Source organism: Pseudophryne corroboree, chromosome 8 (assembly GCF_028390025.1).
Source record: "Pseudophryne corroboree isolate aPseCor3 chromosome 8, aPseCor3.hap2, whole genome shotgun sequence".
In the NCBI taxonomy this organism is placed as follows: Eukaryota; Metazoa; Chordata; class Amphibia; order Anura; family Myobatrachidae; genus Pseudophryne; species Pseudophryne corroboree.
In genome coordinates, this window is record NC_086451.1 from 395,130,642 (window position 1) to 395,155,013 (window position 24,372).

Here is a 24,372-nt window from a genome sequence, read left to right on the forward strand (position 1 = left end):
TTCCTCTTGTAGCCAAGCTCACGCAAACCACCCCACCAACTCCCCCAGTGTCAATTTCCTCCTTCCCCAGGAATGCCAATAGTCCTGCATGCCATGTCACTGGCAATTCTGACGAGTCCTCTCCTGCCTGGGATTCCTCCGATGCATCCTTGCGTGTAACGCCTACTGCTGCTTGCGCTGCTGTTGTTGCTGCTGGGAGTCGATGGTCATCCCAGAGGGGAAGTCGTAAGCCCACTTTTACTACTTCCACCAAGCAATTGACTGTCCAACAGTCCTTTGCGAGGAAGATGAAATATCACAGCAGTCATCCTGTTGCAAAGCGGATAACTGAGGCCTTGACAACTATGTTGGTGTTAGACGTGCGTCCGGTATCCGCCGTTAGTTCACAGGGAACTAGACAATTTCTTGAGGCAGTGTGCCCCCGTTACCAAATACCATCTAGGTTCCACTTCTCTAGGCAGGCGATACCGAGAATGTACACGGACGTCAGAAAAAGACTCACCAGTGTCCTAAAAAATGCAGTTGTACCCAATGTCCTCTTAACCACGGACATGTGGACAAGTGGAGCAGGGCAGGGTCAGGACTATATGACTGTGACAGCCCACTGGGTAGATGTATTGACTCCCGCCGCAAGAACAGCAGCGGCGGCACCAGTAGCAGCATCTCGCAAACGCCAACTCTTTCCTAGGCAGGCTACGCTTTGTATCACCGGTTTCCAGAGTACGCACACAGCTGAAAACCTCTTACGGCAACTGAGGAAGATCATCGCGGAATGGCTTACCCCAATTGGACTCTCCTGTGGATTTGTGGCATCGGACAACGCCAGCAATATTGTGTGTGCATTAAATATGGGCAAATTCCAGCACGTCCCATGTTTTGCACATACCTTGAATTTGGTGGTGCAGAATTTTTTAAAAAACGACAGGGGCGTGCAAGAGATGCTGTCGGTGGCCAGAAGAATTGCGGGACACTTTCGGCGTACAGGCACCACGTACAGAAGACTGGAGCACCACCAAAAACGCCTGAACCTGCCCTGCCATCATCTGAAGCAAGAAGTGGTAACGAGGTGGAATTCAACCCTCTATATGCTTCAGAGGTTGGAGGAGCAGCAAAAGGCCATTCAAGCCTATACAATTTAGCACGATATAGGAGGTGGAATGTACCTGTCTCAAGCGCAGTGGAGAAAGATTTCAACGTTGTGCAAGGTTCTGCAACCTTTTGAACTTGCCACACGTGAAGTCAGTTCAGACACTGCCAGCCTGAGTCAGGTCATTCCCCTCATCAGGCTTTTGCAGAAGAAGCTGGAGGCATTGAAGGAGGAGCTAAAAGGGAGCGATTCCGCTAGGCATGTGGGACTTGTGGATGGAGCCCTTAATTCGCTTAACAAGGATTCACGGGTGGTCAATCTGTTGAAATCAGAGCACTACATTTTGGCCACCGTGCTCGATCCTAGATTTAAAACCTACCTTGGATCTCTCTTTCCGGCAGACACAAGTCTGCTGGGGTTCAAAGACCTGCTGGTGAGAAAATTGTCAAGTCAAGCGGAACGCGACCTGTCAACATCTCCTCCTTCACATTCTCCCGCAACTGGGGGTGCGAGGAAAAGGCTCAGAATTCCGAGCCCACCCGCTGGCGGTGATGCAGGGCAGTCTGGAGCGACTGCTGATGCTGACATCTGGTCCGGACTGAAGGACCTGACAACGATTACGGACATGTCGTCTACTGTCACTGTATATGATTCTCTCACCATTGAAAGAATGGTGGAGGATTATATGAGTGACCGCATCCAAGTAGGCACGTCAGACAGTCCGTACTTATACTGGCAGGAAAAAGAGGCAATTTGGAGGCCCTTGCACAAACTGGCTTTATTCTACCTAAGTTGCCCTCCCACAAGTGTGTACTCCGAAAGAGTGTTTAGTGCCGCTGCTCACCTTGTCAGCAATCTGCGTACGAGGTTACTTCCAGAAAATGTGGAGAAGATGATGTTCATTAAAATGAATTATAATCAATTCCTCCGTGGAGACATTGACCAGCAGCAATTGCCTCCACAAAGTACACAGGGAGCTGAGATGGTGGATTCCAGTGGGGACGAATTGATAATCTGTGAGGAGCGGGATGTACACGGTGATATATCGGAGGATGATGATGAGGTGGACATCTTGCCTCTGTAGAGCCAGTTTGTGCAAGGAGAGATTAATTGCTTCTTTTTCGGTGGGGGTCCAAACCAACCCGTCATTTCAGTCACAGTCATGTTGCAGACCCTGTCACTGAAATGATGGGTTGGTTAAAGTGTGCATGTCCTGTTTATACAACATAAGGGTGGGAGGGCCCAAGGACAATTCCATCTTGCACCTCTTTTTTCTTTCATTTTTATTTGCGTCATGTGCTGTTTGGGGAGTGTTTTTTGGAAGGGCCATCCTGCGTGACACTGCAGTGCCACTCCTAGATGGGCCAGGTGTTTGTGTCGGCCACTAGGGTCGCTTAGCTTACTCACACAGCTACCTCATTGCGCCTCTTTTTTTCTTCTTTGCGTCATGTGCTGTTTGGAGAGTGTTTTTTGGAAGGGCCATCCTGCGTGACACTGCAGTGCCACTCCTAGATGGGCCAGGTGTTTGTGTCGGCCACTAGGGTCGCTTAGCTTAGTCATCCAGCGACCTCGGTGCAAATTTTAGGACTAAAAATAATATTGTGAGGTGTGAGGTATTCAGAATAGACTGAAAATGAGTGGAAATTATGGTTTTTGAGGTTAATAATACTTTGGGATCAAAATGACCCCCAAATTCTATGATTTAAGCTGTTTTTTAGGGTTTTTTGAAAAAAACACCCGAATCCAAAACACACCCGAATCCGACAAAAAAATTCGGTGAGGTTTTGCCAAAACGCGGTCAAACCCAAAACACGGCCGCGGAACCGAACCCAAAACCAAAACACAAAACCCGAAAAATTTCAAGTGCACATCCCTAGTGTGGATCCAGTAAGCACTGTAAATAAACATTTTTTTCACATACCATGTTCTTCAAGTAAAAAAGTATATTACATGTGCTTAATTCTTTTATCAAATTTAAGCCAACTCTGGATTTGGAAATGGAGTGTGCCGGAACAGACAACTCCAACTCCAAGTGTACCATGATTGTCAGAGCGAGTTTTGAGGAATGCGGAGGTATTTCTTCAACGTCCCCCGGATAAACTTGCTATTTTTGGAATGCATGTGGCTGCCGAAATGCGTAAAATGTTGCTGGAACAAGCGCTTTGGTACAAGGAAGTGGCATGTGCTACTGCGATAATGGGCCAAAAGAATCAGTTGCCTGAGAACTAGGGATGTGCACCTGAAATTTTTCGGGTTTTGTGTTTTAGTTTTGGGTTCGGTTCCGTGGCCGTGTATTGGGTTCGAACGCGTTTTGGCAAAACCTCACCGAATTTTTTTTGTCGGATTCGGGTGTGTTTTGGATTCGGGTGTTTTTTTCAAAAAACCCTAAAAAACAGCTTAAATCATAGAATTTGGGGGTCATTTTGATCCCATAGTATTATTAACCTCAATAACCATAATTTCCACTCATTTTCAATCTATTCTGAACACCTCACACCTCACAATATTATTTTTAATCCTAAAATTTGCACCGAGGTCGCTGGATGGCTAAGCTAAGCTAAGCGACCCAAGTGGCCGACACAAACACCTGGCCCATCTAGGAGTGGCACTGCAGTGTCAGGCAGGATGGCCCTTCCAAAAAATACTCCCCAAACAGCACATGACGCAAAGAAAAAAAGAGGCGCAATGAGGTAGCTGTGTGAGTAAGCTAAGCGACCCTAGTGGCCGACAGAAACACCTGGCCCATCTAGGAGTGGCACTGCAGTGTCACACAGGATGGCCCTTCCAAAAAATACTCCCCAAACAGCACATGATGCAAAGAAGAAAAAAAAGAGGCGCAATGAGGTAGCTGTGTGAGTAAGCTAAGCGACCCTAGTGGCCGACACAAACACCTGGCCCATCTAGGAGTGGCACTGCAGTGTCACGCAGGATGGCCCTTCCAAAAAATACTCCCCAAACAGCACATGACGCAGAGAAGAAAAAAAAGAGGCGCAATGAGGTAGCTGTGTGAGTAAGCTGAGCGACCCTAGTGGCCGACACAAACACCTGGCCCATCTCGGAGTGGCACTGCAGTGTCAGGCAGGATGGCCCTTCCAAAAAATACTCCCCAAACAGCACATGACGCAAAGAAGAAAAAAAGAAAAAAGAGGTGCAAGATGTAATTGTCCTTGGGCCCTCCCACCCACCCTTATGTTGTATAAACAGGACATGCACACTTTAACCAACCCATCATTTCAGCGACAGGGTCTGCCACACGACTGTGACTGAAATGACTGGTTGGTTTGGGCCCCCACCAAAAAAGAAGCAATCAATCTCTCCTTGCACAAACTGGCTCTACAGAGGCAAGATGTCCACCTCATCATCATCGTCCGATTCATCACCCCTTTCACTGTGTACATCCCCCTCCTCACAGATTATTAATTCGTCCCCACTGGAATCCACCATCTCAGATCCCCGTGTACTTTCTGGAGGCAATTGCTGCTGGTGAATGTCTCCATGGAGTAATTGATTATAATTCATTTTAATGAACATCATCTTCTCCACATCTTCTGGAAGTAACCTCGTACGCCGATTGCTGACAAGGTGAGCGGCGGCACTAAACACTCTTTCGGAGTACACACTGGAGGGAGGGCAACTTAGGTAGAATAAAGCCAGTTTGTGCAAGGGCCTCCAAATTGCCTCTTTTTCATGCCAGTATACGTACGGACTGTCTGACGTGCCTACTTGGATGCGGTCACTCATATAATCCTCCACCATTCTTTCAATGGGAGAGAATCATATGCAGTGACAGTAGACGACATGTCAGTAATCGTTGGCAGGTCCTTCAGTCCGGACCAGATGTCAGCATCAGCAGTTGCTCCAGACTGCCCTGCATCACCTCCAGCGGGTGGGCTCGGAATTCGTAGCCTTTTCCTCGCACCCCCAGTTGCGGGAGAATGTGAAGGAGGAGATGTTGACAGGTCGCGTTCCGCTTGACTTGACAATTTTCTCACCAGCAGTTCTTTGAACCCCTGCAGACTTGTGTCTGCCGGAAAGAGAGATCCAACGTAGGTTTTAAATCTAGGATCGAGCACGGTGGCCAAAATGTAGTGCTCTGATTTCAACAGATTGACCACACGTGAATCCTGGTTAAGCGAATGAAGGGCTCCATCCACAAGTCCCACATGCCTAGCGGAATCGCTCTGTTTTAGCTCCTCCTTCAATGCCTCCAGCTTCTTATGCAAAAGCCTGATGAGGGGAATGACCTGACTCAGGCTGGCAGTGTCTGAACTGACTTCACGTGTGGCAAGTTCAAAGGGCAGCAGAACCTTGCACAACATTGAAATAATTCTCCACTGCGCTTGAGACAGGTGCATTCCACCTCCTTTGCCTATATCGTGGGCAGATGTATAGGCTTGAATGGCCTTTTGCTGCTCCTCCATCCTCTGAAGCATATAGAGGGTTGAATTCCACCTCGTTACCACCTCTTACTTCAGATGATGGCAGGGCAGGTTCAGGTTTTTTTGGTGGTGCTCCAGTCTTCTGTACGCGGTGCCTGCACGCCGAAAGTGGCCCGCAATTCTTCTGGCCACCGACAGCATCTCTTGCACGCCCCTGTCGTTTTTTAAATAATTCTGCACCACCAAAATCAAGGTATGTGCAAAACATGGGACGTGCTGGAATTTGCCCAGATGTAATGCACGCACAATATTGCTGGCGTTGTCCGATGCCACAAATCCCCAGGAGAGTCCAATTGGGGTAAGCCATTCTGCGATGATCTTCCTCAGTTGCCGTAAGAGGTTTTCAGCTGTGTGCGTATTCTGGAAAGCGGTGATACAAAGCGTAGCCTGCCTAGGAAAGAGTTGGCGTTTGCGAGATGCTGCTACTGGTGCCGCCGCTGCTGTTCTTGCAGCGGGAGGCAATACATCTACCCAGTGGGCTGTCACAGTCATGTAGTCCTGAGTCTGCCCTGCTCAACTTGTCCACATGTCCGTGGTTAAGTGAACATTGGGTACAACTGCATTTTTTAGGACACTGTGGAGTCTTTTTCTGACATCCGTGTACATTCTCGGTATCGCCTGCCTAGAGAAGTGGAACCTAGATGGTATTTGGTAACGGGGGCACACTACCTCAAGAAATTGTCTAGTTCCCTGTGAACTAACGGCGGATACCGGACGCACGTCTAACACCAACATAGTTGTCAAGGCCTCAGTTATCCGCTTTGCAACAGGATGACTGCTGTGATATTTCATCTTCCTCGCAAAGGACTGTTGGACAGTCAATTGCTTACTGGAAGTAGTACAAGTGGTCTTCCGACTTCCCCTCTGGGATGACGATCGACTCCCAGCAGCAACAACAGCAGCGCCAGCAGCAGTAGGCGTTACACTCAAGGATGCATCGGAGGAATCCCAGGCAGGAGAGGACTCGTCAGACTTGCCAGTGACATGGCCTGCAGGACTATTGGCTTTCCTGGGTAAGGAGGAAATTGACACTGAGGGAGTTGGTGGTGTGGTTTGCGCGAGCTTGGTTACAAGAGGAAGGGATTTACTGGTCAGTGGACTGCTTCCGCTGTCGCCCAAAGTTTTTGAACTTGTCACTGACTTATTATGAATGCGCTGCAGGTGACGTATAAGGGAGGATGTTCCGAGGTGGTTAACGTCCTTACCCCTACTTATTACAGCTTGACAAAGGCAACACACGGCTTGACACCTGTTGTCCGCATTTCTGTTGAAATACTTCCACACTGAAGAGCTGATTTTTTTTGGTATTTTCACCAGGCATGTCAATGGCCATATTCCTCCCACGGACAACAGGTGTCTCCCCAGGTGCCTGACTTAAACAAACCACCTCACCATCAGAATCCTCCTTGTCAATTTCCTCCCCAGCGCCAGCAACACCCATATCCTCATCCTGGTGTACTTCAACACTGACATCTTCAATTTCACTATCAGGAACTGGACTGCGGGTGCTCCTTTCAACACTTGCAGGGGGCGTGCAAATGGTGGAAGGCGCAAGCTCTTCCCGTCCAGTGTTGGGAAGGTCAGGCATCGCAACCGACACAATTGGACTCTCCTTTGGGATTTGTGATTTCGAAGAACGCACAGTTCTTTGCTGTGCTTTTGCCGCAAGTCTTTTCTTTTTTCTAGCGAGAGGATGAGTGCTTACATCCTCATGTGAAGCTGAACCACTAGCCATGAACATAGGCCAGGGCCTCAGCCGTTCCTTGCCACTCCGTGTCGTAAATGGCATATTGGCAAGTTTACGCTTCTCCTCAGACGCTTTTAATTTTGATTTTTGGGTCATTTTTTTACTGATCTTTTGTGTTTTGGATTTTACATGAACTGTACTATGACATTGGGCATCGGCCTTGGCAGACGACGTTGATGGCATTTCATCGTCTCGGCCATGACTAGTGGCAGCAGCTTCAGCACGAGGTGGAAGTGGATCTTGATCTTTCCCTATTTTTTAAACCTCCACATTTTTGTTATCCATATTTTGCGCACAACTAAAAGCCACCACAGGTATACAATGTAGATGGATGGATAGTATAGTATTACTTATACTTATGGACGACGAGTGACGACACAGAGGTAGGTACAGCCGTGGCCTACCGTACTGCTGCTTAGTGCTTATATATAAATATAATATACTGTATAACGGACCTGGTGGACAGTGTCAGCAGACTGCTAAACTAGTATGAAGAAAGAAAAAAAAACCACCACAGGTATACAATGTAGATGGATGGATAGTATAGTATTACTTATACTTATGGACGACGAGTGACGACACAGAGGTAGGTACAGCCGTGGCCTACCGTACTGCTGCTTAGTGCTTATATATAAATATTATATACTGTATAACGGACCTGGTGGACAGTGTCAGCAGACTGCTAAACTAGTATGAAGAAAGAAAAAAAAGCCACCACAGGTATACAATGTAGATGGATGGATAGTATAGTATTACTTATACTTATGGACGACGAGTGACGACACAGAGGTAGGTACAGCCGTGGCCTAACGTACTGCTGCTTAGTGCTTATATATAAATATAATATACTGTATAACGGACCTGGTGGACAGTGTCAGCAGACTGCTAAACTAGTATGAAGAAAGAAAAAAAAACCACCACAGGTATACAATGTAGATGGATGGATAGTATAGTATTACTTATACTTATGGACGACGAGTGACGACACAGAGGTAGGTACAGCCGTGGCCTACCGTACTGCTGCTTAGTGCTTATATATAAATATAATATACTGTATAACGGACCTGGTGGACAGTGTCAGCAGACTGCTAAACTAGTATGAAGAAAGAAAAAAAAACCACCACAGGTATACAATGTAGATGGATGGATAGTATAGTATTACTTATACTTATGGACGACGAGTGACGACACAGAGGTAGGTACAGCCGTGGCCTACCGTACTGCTGCTTAGTGCTTATATATAAATATAATATACTGTATAACGGACCTGGTGGACAGTGTCAGCAGACTGCTAAACTAGTATGAAGAAAGAAAAAAAAACCACCACATGTATACAATGTAGATGGATGGATAGTATAGTATTACTTATACTTATGGACGACGAGTGACGACACAGAGGTAGGTACAGCCGTGGCCTACCGTACTGCTGCTTAGTGCTTATATATAAATATAATATACTGTGTGTATAACGGACCTGGTGGACAGTGTCAGCAGACTGCTAAACTAGTATGAAGAAAGAAAAAAAAAACACCACAGGTATACAATGTAGATGGATGGATAGTATAGTATTACTTATACTTATGGATGACGAGTGACGACACAGAGGTAGGTACAGCCGTGGCCTACCGTACTGCTGCTTAGTGCTTATATATAAATATAATATACTGTATAACGGACCTGGTGGACAGTGTCAGCAGACTGCTAAACTAGTATGAAGAAAGAAAAAAAAAACACCACAGGTATACAATGTAGATGGATGGATAGTATAGTATTACTTATACTTATGGACGACGAGTGACGACACAGAGGTAGGTACAGCCGTGGCCTACCGTACTGCTGCTTAGTGCTTATGTATAAATATAATATACTGTATAACGGACCTGGTGGACAGTGTCAGCAGACTGCTAAACTAGTATGAAGAAAGAAAAAAAAACCACCACAGGTATACAATGTAGATGGATGGATAGTATAGTATTACTTATACTTATGGACGACGAGTGACGACACAGAGGTAGGTACAGCCGTGGCCTACCGTACTGCTGCTTAGTGCTTATATATAAATATAATATACTGTATAACGGACCTGGTGGACAGTGTCAGCAGACTGCTAAACTAGTATGAAGAAAGAAAAAAAAACCACCACAGGTATACAATGTAGATGGATGGATAGTATAGTATTACTTATACTTATGGACGACGAGTGACGACACAGAGGTAGGTACAGCCGTGGCCTACCGTACTGCTGCTTAGTGCTTATATATAAATATAATATACTGTATAACGGACCTGGTGGACAGTGTCAGCAGACTGCTAAACTAGTATGAAGAAAGAAAAAAAAACCACCACAGGTATACAATGTAGATGGATGGATAGTATAGTATTACTTATACTTATGGACGACGAGTGCACTGACGACACAGAGGTAGGTACAGCCGTGGCCTACCGTACTGCTGCTTAGTGCTTATATATAAATATAATATACTGTGTGTATAACGGACCTGGTGGACAGTGTCAGCAGACTGCTAAACTAGTATGAAGAAAGAAAAAAAAACACCACAGGTATACAATGTAGATGGATGGATAGTATAGTATTACTTATACTTATGGACGACGAGTGACGACACAGAGGTAGGTACAGCCGTGGCCTACCGTACTGCTGCTTAGTGCTTATATATAAATATAATATACTGTATAACGGACCTGGTGGACAGTGTCAGCAGCAGACTGCTAAACTAGTATGAAGAAAGAAAAAAAAACCACCACAGGTATACAATGTAGATGGATGGATAGTATTACTTATACTTATGGACGACGAGTGACGAGTCGACACAGAGGTAGGTACAGCCGTGGCCTACCGTACTGCTTATTAGTGCTTAATTATATATATAATATACTGTATAACGGACCTGGTGGACACTGCAGTGTCAGCAGACTGCTAAACAAACTAGCATGAAGAAAGAAAGAAAAACAAAAAACACCACAGTGTTTTTCAGGCAGACAAACGTATACTGGACTGGTGGTCACTGTCAGCAAAACTGTGCACTGTACTCCTGCTATAACTGCTCCCCAGTCCCCACAATTAGGCAGTGTGAGCAGTGCACTCAGCACAGATATATCATGCAGGAGTGCAGCACACTGAGTGAGCACAGATATGGTGGAGCGTTTTTTTTCAGGCAGAGAAACAACGGATTAAACTCAAAACCCTGCACTGTACTCCCTAACAGCTGCTCCCCGTCCCCAATCCTCCCCACAATTTTAACTAACTAAGTTCTAATATAATACAACGGACTCGGAGAGGACGCCAGCCACGTCCTCTCCCTATCAATCTCAATGCATGTGTGAAAATGGCGGCGACGCGCGGCTCCTTATATAGAATCCGAGTATCGCGAGAATCCGACAGCGGGATGATGACGTTCGGGCGCGCTCGGGTTAACCGAGCAAGGCGGGAGGATCCGAGTCGCTCGGACCCGTGTAAAAAAAAGGTGAAGTTCGGGCGGGTTCAGATTCCGAGGAACCGAACCCGCTCATCACTACTGAGAACCCTATCGTAGTGGCATCTACCACTTCTCAGTCCCATTCCCAAATACCTACCTGTGTCCAAATCCACTATCCACTCCACACCTTTTCCGCATGGCCAAATCCTCCATATAACACCCCATTTAATCTGTCGGGTGCCCCTCCCACAACAGACACCCACCCCATCACCTCATCTTCATCCTCCTGTGGTTTTTACTCAGCTCTGCTGAGTGTAGAATCCAGTGAAGAAGGCGATCCTGATTTTTTAACATTTGTGATTTTTTTTTAAAGTGGTTTTTCTAATTTAATGTTCCTCAAAATTTGTTCTTTTGACATTCTCACGGCTTCTTGATCCAGGGCATTTTGGGATTGTTCATTTAGACCAAGGGGGTGGACCATGGACTTGATTTGTTCCATGTACATGAACGCTGTGATCTTTTTTCTTTATTATGTTCTTATTTATTATTGGTCCTCATTTTGTATCTTCCTCTAAACCCCAAGTATGTCAGCCTCATTGTTCCTCTGAACTATATGTCCCAAATTGTTGGAGTACCTCATGTTCTTGGTTTTGTTAAAGTAATCTCGGCTTTTTGGCCACTTCTCGCAATACAAGATTATGAAATCAGTCCTAATCTGGTTTGTGATTTTCTTCACAATTTTGATACTAAAGTTTAGTAATGTTTACTTAAAAACAGTGTTGTATTTTTATTTCAAACATATTTAGGGGTGTAAAAATTTTATTTTGCATGTAAAGTACAGTTAAAAGGTTTGAACAATTAAATGTTGACAGCAATAACTAGGGGACACTTTAAAGAGGTTAGGCCCATGTTATTGCTATCACACGTTGCTGGGATAATGATACCCAAAGACTGGGGAGAGATCAGTGTCCCAAATTTCAGGTCCTGAAGAGATCTTCCAGTTGCGAGGAATCGCAGGGTGGCAAAAAGCCTGTCCTTGGCAGGTATGGCTCTCCGCAGCTTGGTATCCTGCCTCTGTATGAATGGCATCACCAGGCCCAATAACTCCTCGAATGTAGCATAATCCATCTGAAGGTAATTCCGTTAGTCATCCGGATTGTTCTCACGCCGTTCGGCAAGCAGCAGCATATGCGACAGAGACTCCCGATGCAGAAGCCAATGCTTGGTCCAGCAAGAGCATTCCCTTCTCCTTCTGTGTACTCTCTCCCTGTCATTCACCACCAAAGCCACGGCATATGATACTAGAACATGATAACGAATTACATCCATCACAAGAATGAGAAAAAACACTTTGTAAAGGCAATCCCAACGAATAATACACTAGTACTGAGACAAGGGCCCTCATTCCGAGTTGTTCGCTCGGTAAAAATCTTCGCATCGCAGCGATTTTCCGCTTAATGCGCATGCGCAATGTTCGCACTGCGACTGCGCCAAGTAAATTTGCTATGCACTTAGTAATTTTACTCACGGCTTTTTCATCGTTCTGGCGATCGTAATGTGATTGACAGGAAATGGGTGTTACTGGGCGGAAACAGGCCGTTTTATGGGCGTGTGGGAAAAAACGCTACCGTTTCCGGAAAAAACGCAGGAGTGGCCGGAGAAACGGAGGAGTGTCTGGGCGAACGCTGGGTGTGTTTGTGACGTCAAACCAGGAACGACAAGCAGTGAAATGATCGCAGATGCCGAGTAAGTCTGGAGCTACTCAGAAACTGCTACAAGGTGTGTAATCGCAATATTGCGAATACATCGTTCGCAATTTTAAGATGCTAAGATTCACTCCCAGTAGGCGGCGGCTTAGCATGAGCAAATCTGCTAAAATCCGCTTGCGAGCGAACAACTCGGAATGACCTCCAAGGTTCAGGTGGCAAACCAGGAACAAAAATGCACTGAGATAAAATGGCCCCTGCTCCCACCCTTAGAATTCAAATCCATCCCATTATGTAAATAGCCTTTCTAATGAAAGAATTTCAGCAAAGTCTTTTGCCTCCTGAAAATCTCTTGCTCTTTGGGAAAATAGCTCAGTGTATATTAGTGATGTGCACCGGAAATTTTTCGGGTTTTGTGTTTTGGTTTTGGATTCGGTTCCACGACAGTGTTTTGGATTCGGACGCGTTTTGGCAAAACCTCCCTGAAAATTTTTTGTCGGATTCGGGTGTGTTTTGGATTCGGGTGTTTTTTTTACAAAAAACCCTCAAAAACAGCTTAAATCATAGAATTTGGGGGTCATTTTGATCCCATAGTATTATTAACCTCAATAACCATAATTTACACTCATTTTCAGTCTATTCTGAACACCTCACACCTCACAATATTATTTTTAGTCCTAAAATTTGCACCGAGGTCGCTGGATGGCTAAGCTAAGCGACACAAGTGGCCGACACATACACCTGGCCCATCTAGGAGTGGCACTGCAGTGTCCGGCAGGATGGCACTTCAAAAAAATTGTCCCCAAACAGCACATGATGCAAAGAAAAAAAGAGGCGCACCAAGGTCGCTGTGTGACTAAGCTAAGCGACACAAGTGGCCGACACAAACACCTGGCCCATCTAGGAGTGGCACTGCAGTGTCAGGCAGGATGGCACTTCAAAAAAATTGTCCCCAAACAGCACATGATGCAAAGAAAAAAAGAGGCGCACCAAGGTCACTGTGTGACTAAGCTAAGCGACACAAGTGGCCGACACAAACACCTGGCCCATCTAGGAGTGGCACTGCAGTGTCAGACAGGATGGCACTTCAAAAAAATTGTCCCCAAACAGCACATGATGCAAAGAAAAAAAGAAGCGCACCAAGGTCGCTGTTTGACTAAGCTAAGCGACACAAGTGGCCGACACAAACACCTGGCCCATCTAGGAGTGGCACTGCAGTGTCAGGCAATATGGCACTTCAAAAAAATTGTCCCCAAACAGCACATGATGCAAAGAAAAAAAAGAGGCGCACCAAGGTCGCTGTGTGACTAAGCTAAGCGACACTAGTGGCCGACACAAACACCTGGCTCATCTAGGAGTGGCACTGCAGTGTCAGGCAGGATGGTACTTCAAAAAAATTGTCCCCAAACAGCACATGATGCAAAGAAAAAAAGAGGCGCACCAAGGTCACTGTGTGACTAAGCTAAGCGACACAAGTGGCCGACACAAACACCTGGCCCATCTAGGAGTGGCACTGCAGTGTCAGGCAGGATGGCACTTCAAAAAAATTGTCCCCAAACTGCACATGATGCAAAGAAAAATTAAAGAAAAAAGAGGAGCAAGATGGAATTGTCCTTGGGCCCTCCCACCCACCCTTATGTTGTATACACAGGACATGCACACTTTAACGAACCCATCATTTCAGCGACAGGGTCTGCCACACGACTGTGACTGAAATGACTGGTTGGTTTGGGCCCCCACCAAAAAAGAAGCAATCAATCTCTCCTTGCACAAACTGGCTCTACAGAGGCAAGATGTCAACCTCATCATCATCCTCCGATTCCTCACCCCTTTCACTGTGTACATCCCCCTCCTCACAGATTATTAATTCGTCCCCACTGGAATCCACCATCTCAGATCCCTGTGTACTTTCTGGGGGCAATTGCTGGTGAATGTCTCCACGGAGGAATTGATTATAATTCATTTTGATGAACATCATCTTCTCCACATTTTCTGGAAATAACCTTGTACGCCGATTGCTGACAAGGTGAGCGGCTGCACTAAACACTCTTTCGGAGTACACACTGGAGGGAGGGCAACTTAGGTAGAATAAAGCCAGTTTGTGCAAGGGCCTCCAAATTGCCTCTTTTTCCTGCCAGTATACGTACGGACTGTCTTACGTGCCTACTTGGATGCGGTCACTCATATAATCCTCCACCATTCTTTCAATGGTGACAGAATCATATGTAGTGACAGTAGACGACATGTTAGTAATCGTTGCCAGGTCCTTCAGTCCGGACCAGATGTCAGCACTCGCTCCAGACTGCCCTGCATCACCGCCAGCGGATGGGCTCGGAATTCTTAGCCTTTTCCTTGCACCCCTAGTTGCGGGAGAATGTGAAGGAGGAGCTGTTGACGGGTCACGTTCCGCTTGACTTGACAATTTTCTCACCAGCAGGTCTTTGAACCTCTGCAGACTTGTGTCTGCCGGAAAGAGAGATACAACGTAGGTTTTAAATCTAGGATCGAGCACGGTGGCCAAAATGTAGTGCTCTGATTTCAACAGATTGACCACCCGTGAATCCTGGTTAAGCGAATTAAGGGCTCCATCCACAAGTCCCACATGCCTAGCGGAATCGCTCTGTTTTAGCTCCTCCTTCAATGTCTCCAGCTTCTTCTGCAAAAGCCTGATGAGGGGAATGACCTGACTCAGGCTGGCAGTGTCTGAACTGACTTCACGTGTGGCAAGTTCAAAGGGTTGCAGAACCTTGCACAACGTTGAAATCATTCTCCACTGTGCTTGAGTCAGGTGCATTCCCCCTCCTTTGCCTATATCGTGGGCAGATGTATAGGCTTGAATGGCCTTTTGCTGCTCCTCCATCCTCTGAAGCATATTGAGGGTTGAATTCCACCTCGTTACCACCTCTTGCTTCAGATGATGGCAGGGCAGGTTCAGGACTGTTTGCTGGTGCTCCAGTCTTCGGCACGCGGTGGCTGAATGCCGAAAGTGGCCCGCAATTCTTCGGGCCACCGACAGCATCTCTTGCACACCCCTGTCGTTTTTTAAATAATTCTGCACCAGCAAATTCAATGTATGTGCAAAACATGGGACGTGCTGGAATTTGCCCAGATGCAATGCACGCACAATATTGCTGGCGTTGTCCGATGTCACAAATCCCCAGGAGAGTCCAATTGGGGTAAGCCATTCTGCGATGATGTTCCTTAGTTTCCGTAAGAGGTTGTCAGCTGTGTGACTCTTATGGAAAGCGGTGATACAAAGCGTAGCCTGCCTAGGAACGAGTTGGCGTTTGCGAGAAGCTGCTACTGGTGCCGCCGCTGCTGTTCTTGCTGCGGGAGGCAATACATCTACCCAGTGGGCTGTCACAGTCATATAGTCCTGAGTCTGCCCTGCTCCACTTGTCCACATGTCCGTGGTTAAGTGGACATTGGGTACAACTGCATTTTTTAGGACACTGGTGACTCTTTATCTGAGGTCTGTGTACATTTTCGGTATCGCCTGCCTAGAGAAATGGAACCTAGATGGTATTTGGTACCGGGGACACAGTACCTCAAACAAGTCTCTAGTTGCCTCTGAATTAACGGTGGATACCGGAACCACGTTTCTCACCACCCAGGCTGACAAGACCTGAGTTATCCGCTTTGCAGCAGGATGACTGCTGTGATATTTCCTCTTCCTCACAAAGGACTGTTGGATAGTCAATTGCTTACTGGAAGTAGTACAAGTGGTCTTCCGACTTCCCCTCTGGGATGCCGATCGACTCCCAGCAGCAACAACAGCAGCGCCAGCAGCAGTAGGCGTTACACTCAAGGATGCATCGGAGGAATCCCAGGCAGGAGAGGACTCGTCAGACTTGCCAGTGACATGGCCTGCAGGACTATTGGCTTTCCTGTGTAAGGTGGAAATTGACACTGAGGGAGTTGGTGGTGTGGTCAGTGGACTGCTTCCGCTGTCATCTAAAGTTTTTGATCTTGTCACTGACTTCTGATGAATGCGGACCAGGTGACGTATAAGGGAGGATGTTCCTAGGTGGTTAACGTCCTTACCCCTACTTATTACAGCTTGACAAAGGCAACACATGGCTTGACACCTGTTGTCCGCATTTGTGTTGAAATAATTCCACACCGAACAGGTGATTTTTTTTTGTATTTTGACCAGGCATGTCAATGGCCATATTCCTCCCACGGACAACAGGTGTCTCCCCGGGTGCCTGACTTAAACAAACCACCTCACCAGCAGAATCCTCCTTGTCAATTTCCTCCCCAGAGCCAGCAACACCCATATCCTCATCCTGGTGTACTTCAACAGTGACATCTTCAATTTGACTATCAGGAACTGGACTGCGGGTGCTCCTTCCAGCACTTGCAGGGGGCGTGCAAATGGTGGAAGGCGCAAGCTCTTCCCGTCCAGTGCTGGGAAGGTCAGGCATCGCAACCGACACAATTGGACTCTCCTTGGGGATTTGTGATTTAGAAGAACGCACAGTTCTTTGCTGTGCTTTTGCCAGCTTAAGTCTTTTCATTTTTCTAGCGAGAGGATGAGTGCTTCCATCCTCATGTGAAGCTGAACCACTAGCCATGAACACAGGCCAGGGTCACAGCCGTTCCTTGCCACTCTGTGTCGTAAATGGCATATTGGCAAGTTTACGCTTCTCATCAGACGCTTTCAATTTTGATTTTTGGCTTATTTTACTGAACTTTAGTTTTTTGGATTTTACATGCTCTCTACTAAGACATTAGGCATTGGCCTTGGCAGACGACGTATATGGCATTTCATCGTCTCGGCCATGACTAGTGGCAGCAGCTTCAGCACGAGGTGGAAGTGGATCTTGATCTTTCCCTATTTTAACCTCCACATTTTTGTTCTCCATTTTTTAATGTATGGAATTATATGCCAGTATCAATAGCAATGGCCTACTACTATATATACTGCGCACAACTGAAATGCACCACAGGCATGGATGGATAGTATACTTGACGACACAGAGGTAGGTAGAGCAGTGGCCTTCCGTACCGTACTGCTATATATACTGGTGGTCACTGTCAGCAAACTGCAAAACTAAAATGCACCACAGGTATAGAATCTAGATGGATAGTATACTTGACGACACAGAGGTAGGTAGAGCAGTGGCCTTCCGTACCGTACTGCTATATATACTGGTGGTCACTGGTCAGCAAAACTCTGCACTGTACTCCTCCTATATAATACTGCTGGTCCCCAGTCCCCACAATAAAGCAGTGTGAGCACAGATATATGCAGCACACTGAGCACAGATATGGAGTGTTTTTCAGGCAGACAACGTATACTGGTGGTCACTGGTCAGCAAAACTCTGCACTGTACTCCTCCTATATAATATACTGGTGGTCCCCAGTCCCCACAATAAAGCAGTGTGAGCACAGATCTATGCAGCACACTGAGCACAGATATGGAGTGTTTTTCAGGCAGACAACGTATACTGGTAGTCACTGGTCAGCAAAACTCTGCACTGTACTCCTCCTATATAATATACTGGTGGTCCCCAGTCCCCACAATAAAGCAGTGTGAGCACAGATATATGCAGCACACTGAGCACAGATATGGAGTGTTTTTCAGGCAGACAACGTATACTGGTGGTCACTGGTCAGCAAAACTCTGCACTGTACTCCTCCTATATAATATACTGGTGGTCCCCAGTCCCCACAATAAAGCAGTGTGAGCACAGATCTATGCAGCACACTGAGCACAGATATGGAGTGTTTTTCAGGCAGACAACGTATACTGGTAGTCACTGGTCAGCAAAACTCTGCACTGTACTCCTCCTATAAAATATACTGGTGGTCCCCAGTCCCCACAATAAAGCAGTGTGTGCACAGATATATGCAGCACACTGAGAACAGATATGGAGTGTTTTTAAGGCAGACAACGTATACTGGTGGTCACTGGTCAGCAAAACTCTGCAAGATACTCCTCCTATACAGGGCCGTTTCTTGGGGCAGGCGAGCAGTGCAACCGCACTGGGCGCCCGCCGTGGCACTAACTGTGGCTCCCTGCTTCCCCCTCCTATTTCTCGCCGAGTAACCCGCTCGGGGGGCGGAGTTCCACGGAATGACGCAGTTGCGTCGTTACCTCACGACGCAACCCCATCACTCAGCGAAATCCCCCCCCCCTCCCGAGCGGAGTTTAGAGGGGGATCCAAGTTAGGAAGAGGGAAAGGCCGGCGCGAGGAGCGACTGGTGAGGCTGGCCGAAGAGCGGTAATCGCCTCTGTAAGTATTCTCTCTCTCTCTCTCTCTCTCTCAATGTGTAAAATGGGGAAACCTGCCGTAATGTGTGAAATGGGGACTCTTGCCTGCCGTAGTGTGGGGATTTAATGTATCAAGGGCATTGCGGTGTGTGGCATAATATGGTGCAGGAGGCATTACTGTGTGGGGCTTAATATGGTAGAATTTTTTTTTTCCTGTGGTGGTCGTGATCTGTTGGAGCAGCGTCAAAAACTGGATTGTGAGGTTTTCTTTTTAGACGAGGCCATGCCCATTTAAATGAGGCCACACCCATTTAGATGAGGCCACTCCCCCTTGCCGAGTGCGTGTGTGGGGGGCACATTTTTTTATGTCATGGGGGCGCATTTTTAAATCTCGCACTGGGAGCCAAATTGGCTAGAAACAGCCCTGCTCCTATATAATATACTGGTGGTCCCCAGTCCCCACAATAAAGCAGTGTGAGCACAGATATATGCAGCACACTGAGCACAGATATGGAGTGTTTTTCAGGCAGACAACGTATACTGGTGGTCACTGGTTAGCAAAACTCTGCACTGTACTCCTTCTATATAATACTGCTGCTCCCCAGTCCCCACAATTAAGCAGTGTGAGCACACATATATGCAGCACACTGAGCACAGATATGGAGTGTTTTTCAGGCAGACAACGTATACTGGTGGTCACTGTCAGCAAAACTCTGCACTGTACTCCTCCTATATAATACAACTGCTCCCCAGTCCCCACAATTAAGCAGTGTGAGCACAGATATATGCAGCACACTGTGCACAGATATGGAGTGTTTTTCAGGCAGACAACGTATACTGGTGGTCACTGGTCAGCAAAACTCTGCACTGTACTCCTCCTATTTAATACAGCTGCTCCCCAGTCCCCACAATTAAGCAATAAGCACAAATATTTTTGCATCAAGAATTCAAGATTAATAAACGGAGAGGACGCCAGCCACGTCCTCTCCCTAACATTTCCAATGCACGAGTGAAAATGGTGGCGACGCGCGGCTGCTTATATAGAATCCAAATCTCGCGAGAATCCGACAGCGGGATGATGACGTTCGGGCGCGCTCGGATTAACCGAGCCATACGGGAGAATCCGAGTATGCCTCGGACCCGTGTAAAATGGGTGAAGTTCGGGGGGGTTCGGTTTCCGAGGAACCGAACCCGCTCATCACTAGTGTATATGCACTACTTTGGGTAAAAGATATATCTTTCAGAGATGTTGTCAAAGTCTTTTGAAATGAAAATCTACTAGTGTGTATGGACCTTTAGACTTCAATAAGAATTAATTTATTGGTATACACTGTTTTATTACTCAGTTCTGTTAGGGTCTTTTTAGTACTCTATAGCAGTAACTACAGCAATTGAATACGGCTAAAAAGTTTCTAATGCTTGTTAGAGTAAAGTTGAGGCTTCTTCCATAGACAATTTTCCTAGTAAAACAGCTGCACTGTGTAGCCGATCATATATCTTGATGGGACATTACACTTTTATCTTCAGGATAATGAGTCCTGGCATTGAGTCACTCAACAGATACAGATAACAGTGTAACTTTCAGAATGTTTCTCTTGTATTAATGTGATAGGTAGATTAGGCAGTATCTTCTATAACGAGCTTCCTATTCTACGGTATCTCCCAAACTTTTTTAAGAGAAATACTATTAAGAATTGGTTGAAGTAAGTTTATTTTCCTACTCCCTATTGTAGTTGGCTTATTATAATAGCAGGATAAGGTCCATCTCACGTAAGAGTCAGTTTACATCTTCTTTCTTCCTGACTTCAGCTGTAGAAGGCTTTCCTTTTTGGCAGCATGTGATGGAGCTGTACAAGGTTGTATTGGCCCACAGGAGTACAGAGGAATCCCCTGGCAGACCCCACTGTCAGACAGCCCATCACCTCCCCTAGGGATTTGGTTTCAAACTGTTAACTTAATTTATAGATTATGCCTATGTTAGATTATACAGCACTGGAAAATGGTGTATGTTCTACAGGCATTACTATTATTAATCTGGTACATTATCATCCATATACTTTCAGTACTCACTGTGTATATATTTATAAGGGCCACAGACCATACTAATAGTTATCCATGCCTCTGTGGTACCTGGCCACACCCCTAAGCATGGGTCCCTACCACTGAATTTCCCTGGTGGGCCCTTCATGCCCCAGTCTGACATGCTCTCTCTTGTCTTCTCCTAAGCCATCATTGTAATAATTACTGATGGGAAGTGTGCAGGAGCCATCAATTTCAGTTATCTGGGGCCCATAACAGTTATAAGCAAAGGGATTTCATGGCTCACCACTCCTGTGACAGCTACAAACTGTGAAACCTCTTTGCTACCACACATGGATTTTTTCACTCTGGCAGCCCTCCGGAGGATGGATCTCTGGATACTGCCTCCAAATGAAAGTCCTACAGAAAAAGTTCACCTCTCCCACTGTCTGCTTCTCTAGGATGGGAGGACTCTAAGCATTTCCCAGCACCATCCCTTGGGATGTTTTTTTTACATGCCCAAAGTCTCTATCTACAGCTTGTTACTCCCACTGGCTCCTCCTCTTGTTCTGACCTCACTCCTTCAGCAGAACTGCACCTCACCATGACCAAAGCACTACCCAGACACTGTTCCTCCACATCAGGAATTCCAGGGTCGACAGCTCAACATCCACTCAGCATGCCTTTTACACTGCAGAGCATGCAGCTTCCACCTGCCTGCTCCCAGCACATGCCACCGATAGTGGCCAGCATTGTCTTATGGTGGAACTTGTGCTGAAGCCTCACTGGAGACATCACGTGACAGCCCTCTCTCACAAGACAATTGCAATATATGGTAACTAGACAGTAAATACATTTAAAATACATTTACTACATATACACTTCACATTACACTCATAACTGCATAAACAGATAACATTTATACACTATTTCCCCTACAGTGGTGCCCCATGCCAGACACATGTGTTACACAGTGCATACACATTAAGGCTCAGCTGTGATTGAGATGCATCTTTATCAGAAATGTCTCAGAAAAGTGCTGGGTGTCCCTGGGCAAACACAGGGAGGTGGCTATTCAGACAAACTGAGATATTCTATCTTATGGGCATGTCACAGGGTTGTCGTGGGCATGTTGTCTGTTGCTCCATCATTCACACTGAAGTCTATACTTAGATGGAAAATCTGTACCTGCCATAGGGCAGTTGCAAGTTTCAATGGTGTGACCGATGGTGGCATCAAAAGGTGCACCAGGCCGTGTTACACCATCTACAGACACCATCTACAGTCCTTGCATTAACAGATGTACACCAGAGAAGGGCTTGTAGAGGCATTTGAATAAGTCACATACATACAGCAACCTTGTCTCTACCCACCTCTGAATCCGGAACCATGGGATATATTAACTAAAGCTTCTAAAAGAGACCAGTGGTGGTGTTGCCCAAAGCAACCAATCAGAATCTGTCATTTCTCTATTGCAGTCTAGAAGATAGTAGACAGAATCTGTTGCTATGGACAACACCACCAATTTTTGGCTTTAGAAGCTTTAGTAAATCTTCCCCCATGTACTTTAATATAATTGCATTTACACATGTAGTCAAGCTCAGCTTTGCCACTGAGCGTCCTAGTGATGGCAAAGCTGGCTCGGCTTGCGTGCGGTGTACTATGACGCGTGTGCTCATGCACATGCCACCTTAGGAAATACATTGGGCTGTTGCTCGTCGCACCTGTGGCATGGCACGTCCTGTATTCCCATGCAGCGTTGCAGGTGCGATGAACATGGCTACATCTTTAAGTGCACAATTCAAACCAAACAATTGTAACCAATTTGAATGGAGCTTTAATTGCAGGGCAAGCTGGGAAGTGTAGTTTCACAACACCTGGAGAGCCACAGGTTGGCCAAGCCTGTCCTAGGCAATTAAAAGTAAATAAAGTTAATTGTCATGGTTCATAGTACAGTTTGTTATTGACACCAGATCCATTTTTTTTACAGTGTGCCAGAAAGAGAATTCCCTGCAGATGTGCATAATACAATATTTTAATATTTTGATAAATACTTTTTAAACTATATTAACTGTAAAAAAAATTCAAACAATGTTATTAACGTTTTTGAAGGGAGTAAATGTCAGTTAAGTGGTTAAATAACACATTTCAATATACTGTCAAACCCAGTATTTAAACTCGTAACCTGTCGCATTCCAACCAAACACCCTACTCATTGAGCTATTTGATCCTGAATAAAAAGTATGAGATTTCTAACTATACTAAGCAATTTGTACTTTGTAAAAGAAAATAATCTACATAGATCTGCTCAGATGCAATGTTGATAATTTTTTCACAAAGTACAATGTAAGCTTCAAATAGCCAGGATACTCTAGCTTAAGGGGGGTACACACGGATAGATCCGTGTTTAAAATCTAAGCAATCTGACTAGATTGCTTAGATTTTAAGAACAGATCTGCCGTGTGTATGCCCCACAGCGATAGCGATGCGCGGCCCCGCGCATTGCTGTCGCTGGAGCTAGATTGAGCCTGCATGCAGGCTCAATCTAGCAGGTCACTCACTTCAGCACTGTGTGAAGTGAGCGGCCCCCCGTCATCGCCCTTCCTCGCTCAGCACATCGTAATGTGCTGAGCGGGGGGAGAGATGTGTGCTGAGCGGTCTGTGTTAAGATCGCTCAGCACACATCTCTCCCGTCAATACCCCCCTTTAGAATTCTCTACGGACAGAAGGGGTGAGGGAGGGAGACTGGAGCGGTCAGAAGATGCTGGGCTTCAAAAAGGGGGAAGAAGTGCTGCCAACAGCGCCCCTCAGCAGCGCTGTGTGCAGTGGCACTCTCCGACCCACCCTAGTTACATCCCTGATTGACACCATAAATTCATGCTGAATACACTTACCTTACTGAGTGATTTAAAAAGCTTTCTGGAATTGAGTTGCAGAATATTGCCCAAGATGGGCAGTGGGGTTGGCCCTGGCGGAAGTCTGCCATTGCTCTTCTGTCTCCTAGCTATAGTAAAAAGCAGAAAGCTCACACAGCCTAAAAGTAACACAGCAGTTGCTCCAATGATCTCCATTCTGATACTGTGTTCAACCTCACTGAAGCTATTAAAATGCATGCCAGTCTTATTTATTCATTTAGTCATTACAATGGGCTGAATTTGGCTCACTTTGCTACCAGTTACATAATAGTCGGTTGAGAGTTTACATCACTAAAAGTACTTCGTTCACTAAGAAAAAACATCTAGGGCCAAATGTAATAGACTGAGAGTTTCAGAAAGTGAGAGATTTGGTAAGGTTTTTCAGTTATTTTTAAAGTGGCAATCATTTACACTTCAAAACCAGGTTGATCTTGCTGTGTAAATGATTGCCGCTTTAAAAAAAACTGCAACACTTTACCAAATCTCTCACTTTTTGAAACTCTCACTCTATTACTTTTGGCCCCTAATCTCTTGTGAACTGAAAAAAACTATAAACTGAGTGGCACATGCATGACTCCTGTAAATAGATACTGTAAGATTAAGGAAAACTTAACTTTTATATCCATAAATTTGATTCATACATAATATTCCCGAATTTTGACAAAATACTTTGATATTACACATAGGTAGCATGTCAGACATTACAATTAACCTCTATCATAGCTTCAAGTAAATTATCTATAGTGTTTATATTTAAGTACATCACAAAAGTAAGGTTTCAACCATAGAATCAGGTTTCACTTG

The 24,372-nt window shown here is 45.8% G+C and overlaps 1 protein-coding gene across 2 annotated transcripts in view; it reads right to left on the reverse strand.

Moving 5' to 3' along the window:
* LOC134949263 (cytochrome P450 2C5-like) overlaps positions 1-23,732 on the reverse strand; it is a 166,708-nt gene extending 142,976 nt beyond the window's left edge. For both annotated transcript variants that reach the window (XM_063937752.1, XM_063937751.1), the window contains exon 1: positions 23,548-23,732. In XM_063937752.1, coding sequence (XP_063793822.1) covers positions 23,548-23,724 — 177 coding nt within the window. In that variant the 5' untranslated portion in view covers positions 23,725-23,732. The remainder of the gene's footprint in view (positions 1-23,547) is intronic.
* Positions 23,733-24,372: the final 640 nt, after the last annotated feature.